Source organism: Sander vitreus, chromosome 14 (assembly GCF_031162955.1).
Source record: "Sander vitreus isolate 19-12246 chromosome 14, sanVit1, whole genome shotgun sequence".
Classification (NCBI taxonomy): domain Eukaryota; kingdom Metazoa; phylum Chordata; class Actinopteri; order Perciformes; family Percidae; genus Sander; species Sander vitreus.
Window position 1 is genome coordinate 85001 of NC_135868.1, and position 5000 is coordinate 90000.

Here is a 5000-nt window from a genome sequence, read left to right on the forward strand (position 1 = left end):
CCAACTTCACCAAGATCCCCGAGGGGGGGGTGGACGAGATGGCCAGACGGGGGGGAGATCTGCTCAGGTGATCATCAGCTGACCTTCAGCAGGCCCAGCTGGACACTTGACACTGTTACTGTGTGTGTTTTTGGAGCCAAACTCTCCTGAATAATTGAAATCTGTCTCTATAACCTGATGCAAACGTTACTGCCCAACGCTGCTCGCAGTACCTGTTGGATATAATGCCGTGATGACGTCGGCACAGGTTGTCATAGTGACAAATGTTGGAAACCGAGCGGACTGCAGTCTGACTCTGTGATGTTCTCTCTACAGGGAGTACGTGAAGGCCTACATTGACTTCCCAAAGCCGCTGGTTGCCGTGGTGAACGGACCGGCTGTAGGAATCTCAGTCACAGTGTTGGGACTCTTCGACCTGGTCTATGCTACAGACAGGGTACACACACACACATACAGGGTACACACACACACGCAGACAGGGTGCACACACACGCAGACAGACAGGGTACAAACACACACACACACACACATACAGGGTACACACACACGTACACACACGCAGACAGACAGGGTACCACACACACACACAGGCACACACACACACACACACATACACACACGCAGACAGACAGGGTACACACACACACACACATACAGGGTACACACACACACACACACACACATACAGAGTACACACACACACGCAGACAGACAGGGTACACACACATACAGGGTACACACACACGTACACACACGCAGACAGACAGGGTACACACACACACATACACACACGCAGACAGACACACACACACACAGACAGGGTACACACACACATACACACACGCAGACATACAGGGTACACACACACACACATACACACACGCAGACACAGGGTACACACACACAGACAGGGTACACACACACACAGACAGGGTACACACACACACACACACGCACAGACAGACACACACACACACACACGACAGGGTACACACACACACACACACACACACACACATACAGGGTACACACACACACACACAGACAGACAGACAGGGTACACACACACAGAGAGACAGGGTACACACACACACAGACAGGGTACACACACACACACACACACACACACACACACAGAGACAGGGTACACACACATACACACACACACACACAGACAGGGTACACACACACAGACAGGGTACACACACACACACACACAGGGTACACACACACACAGAGACAGGGTACACACACACACAGAGACAGGGTACACACACACACACAGAGACAGGGTACACACACACAGACAGGGTACACACAGACAGGGTACACACACAGATAGAGACAGGGTACACACACACACACACACACACACACACACACACACACACACACACACACACACAGAGGGTTTCTTCCAGGGTGCACACACTTTTAGTCGTGACTTTGCTGTATCTGGCCCCTTGAAGTTGATGATAGTAATCTGTCTGTCTGTCTGTCTGTCTGTCTGTCTGTGTCTATGTATCTGTCTGTCTGTCTGTCAGGCCACCTTCCACACTCCGTTCAGTCAGCTGGGTCAGAGTGCTGAAGGCTGCTCCTCCTACACCTTCCCCAAAATCATGGGCAGTGCCAAGGTACGCAGGCCTCCGGGCCGTAGTGAGCCTCACCTTCACAGTTGTCTGACCTCTTCATGACGTGATTACTAACTGCATGTATGACGAGAAAAGTACAAAATAAATGACTTAAATGGTTCTGAATATTGCCATATCAAAAGTACTCCCACCTCTCTAAACTGTTAATAGACTGTTAATAGACTGTTAATAGACTGTTAATAACGTGTCCAGGCCAGCGAGATGCTTCTGTTCAACAAGAAGCTGACGGCGGCGCAGGCCTGTGACCTCAGGCTCGTCACCGAGGTTTTCCCCGACAGCAGCTTCCAGTCGGAGGTCTGGAGCCGCCTGAAGGCCTACGCCAAGCTGCCCCCCAATGTGAGACACACACACACACACACACACACACACACACACACACACACACACACACACACACACACACACACACACACACACACACACACACACACACACACACACACACACACACACACACACACATGCAGAAACACACACACACACACACACACACACACACACACACACACACACATGCAAACACACACACACACACACACACACACACACACACACACATGCAGAAACACACAGGATAACAATTAATAATAAAATAATTAATTTCCTGTCTCTCTCTCTCTTCTCACCCCCCCCACCTCTCAGTCTCTGGCTCTCTCTAAACAGCTGATCCGGTCGATGGAGAAGGACCGTCTCCACGCTGTGAACGACGCCGAGGTGGAGCGTCTGATGGAGCGATGGACGTCAGACGAGTGTTTCAACGCCGTCATGAGTTTCTTCCAGGCCAAGGCCAAACTCTGAGACAAGGTGTGTGTGTGTGTGTGTGTGTGTGTGTGTGTGTGTGTGTGTGTATTCACTTTTAAATAAATGTTTACGGTCCACTCCATCAAGCTCTCAGACAGACAATGTAATGTTACCCTACAGGACTAATGTTCAGCAGCAGTTAGTAACAAGCTGTAATGTTACCCTACAGGACTAATGTTCAGCAGCAGTTAGTAACAAGCTGTAATGTTACCCTACAGGACTAATGTTCAGCAGCAGTTAGTAACAAGCTGTAATGTTACCCTACAGGACTAATGTTCAGCAGCAGTTAGAGTCACTAAAAGTTCTGTTGTTGCTGCTGACAGACTCAGATTATTATTCTAAGTGTCTGACAACATTATAGGATGGATCCCTACAGAGATAGACCTTTTAGTTAAAGAGTAAGATCCTTTTAGTTTAACATGAAACAGCCCCGAAATCACCATCACCAAACTACACCAGACTCCATGTAAATAATCAGGACTTTTAGCGTGTATAGAGCCAGCATATCTCCACCAGACTCCATGTAAATAATCAGGACTTTTAGCGTGTATAGAGCCAGCATATCTCCACCAGACTCCATGTAAATAATCAGGACTTTTAGCGTGTATAGAGCCAGCATATCTCCACCAGACTCCATGTAAATAATCAGGACTTTTTAGCGTGTATAGAGCCAGCATATCTCCACCAGACTCCATGTAAATAATCAGGACTTTTAGCGTGTATAGAGCCAGCATATCTCCACCAGACTCCATGTAAATAATCAGGACTTTTAGCGTGTATAGAGCCAGCATATTCCCACCAGACTCCATGTAAATAATCAGGACTTTTAGCGTGTATAGAGCCAGCATATCTCCACATGTAAATGGGTGAATTAAGGGTTTATTTCAACCAAACCAGAGTGGTGATTGTTGGAACAGTGGAAAGATGAACCAAGACGGCTTTTGGTAGTTTGATTTAGTTTCTGTCAACTTTGAATGAAGTGTGTTTTACGATGATAAAAGTCCTGATTATTTACATGGAGTCTGGTGTGTCAGGCACTGCAGAGTGTAGCAGGGAGTAACTTGTTCTGCACAACTTCAGATTTCCTACTTTGAAAGTTTGTAGACTGACGGATCTGACTTCTCGTCTCTCTTCTTCCAGACTCGGGCTTCACAAACACAGCACATGTCGGATCACCAGAGCGCCGTGGTGAGTTTAAAGTCTCCAGATGTGATGACGACTGATCCTGGAGCAGCTCGGTGGCGTGTGTCTGACTGGGAACAAACATCTCACAGCTGGGATGTAACTAAGTACATGTACTTAAATAAATGAAAATATGACACATAAATGAAAACTAGCCAACACTATAACTGCGTGTGTGTGTGTGTGTGTGTCTGTAAGTGTGTGTCTGTAAGTGTCTGTGTGTCTGTGTGTGTGTGTGTGTGTCTGTCTGTGTGTGTCTCTGTCTGTGTGTGTGTGTCTCTGTCTGTGTGTGTGTTTGTGTGTGTGTGTGTGTCTGTAAGTGTGTGTGTGTGTGTGTGTGTGTGTGTGTGTGTGTGTGTGTGTGTGTGTGTCTGTCTGTGTGTGTCTCTGTCTGTGTGTGTCTGTCTGTCTGTGTGTTTGTGTCTGTAAGTGTGTCTGTGTGTGTATGTGTCTGTAAGTGTGTCTGTGTGTGTCTCATTAAACACACAACTGTTTGGATCCTTCACACTTTCTGCAATGTTTTAATACTTTAACTACATTTTCCTGATGATACTTATAACTTGTAACAGAGTATTATTACGGTGTGGTATTAGTACTTCTACTGCAGTAATCTGAATACTTGTTCCAGCGCTGACTAACATCATGATGAATGTCTGAATGTAAGACTCAGTTAGTATTTCTGTGGATCGTTGAAGTGCCTTAAACACCACGTAACATCTGTGAGAGGTTGAACTCTCGTCTGTGTCCGGTCATTAAAAACAGACTTTGGAATGACTCAAAGTTGTGTTTTATGTTAATATTTAGTACATAGGCAGGTAGATTTTGGGGGGAAACGGGGGATATGGCCCTCCAATGTTTAGAAGAGGGAGATTTGTCCCCCTCAAAACATTTATAATTATAATTTTGGGCGTTTTAGTAGTAAAGAAAAGAAGAAGCTGGCAGCGTTTTGGTTCCTAAAAGCAGCCGAGAACGTCTTTTCAGCTTCTGAATCAGAAGTTTTTTCAGAAACGCAAAAGAAAACCCTCAAAATAATGAGACTAAACCTATAATATGTTGCATGTGATGAGTACTAAGCGCTGTGAATGTGTAGAAGTACAAAAAAAAATGGGTTTATTCAAGGCTGACGGGAGGACAACACGGGAACTAAGCAGGTTTTTTTAACCTTAACCCTTGCGTTGTCTTCCCATCAACCTTGGAAAAATATATTTTTTTTTTACTTTTTTTGGGCTTTTTCCAACGTTATAAATTGTTAAATGTTTCTTCTACACATTTTCAGCGCTTATTTCTACGTCCCATATATTTTCTGATATAAAACAAACATTGAAAACGGGTCAGTTTGACCCAAAGTCAACACAGAGCAGCTTC

General features: G+C 45.6%; 1 protein-coding gene across 3 annotated transcripts in view; it reads left to right on the top strand.

Moving 5' to 3' along the window:
- Nucleotides 1-4409, top strand: part of eci2 (enoyl-CoA delta isomerase 2) — a 14527-nt gene extending 10118 nt beyond the window's left edge. For all 3 annotated transcript variants that reach the window (XM_078268049.1, XM_078268047.1, XM_078268048.1), the window contains 6 exons: nt 1-67; nt 316-436; nt 1545-1634; nt 1845-1988; nt 2295-2456; nt 3594-4409. The exon at nt 1-67 is cut by the window's left edge and continues 36 nt beyond it. In XM_078268049.1, coding sequence (XP_078124175.1) covers nt 1-67; nt 316-436; nt 1545-1634; nt 1845-1988; nt 2295-2450 — 578 coding nt within the window. In that variant the 3' untranslated portion in view covers nt 2451-2456; nt 3594-4409. The remainder of the gene's footprint in view (nt 68-315; nt 437-1544; nt 1635-1844; nt 1989-2294; nt 2457-3593) is intronic.
- Nucleotides 4410-5000: the final 591 nt, after the last annotated feature.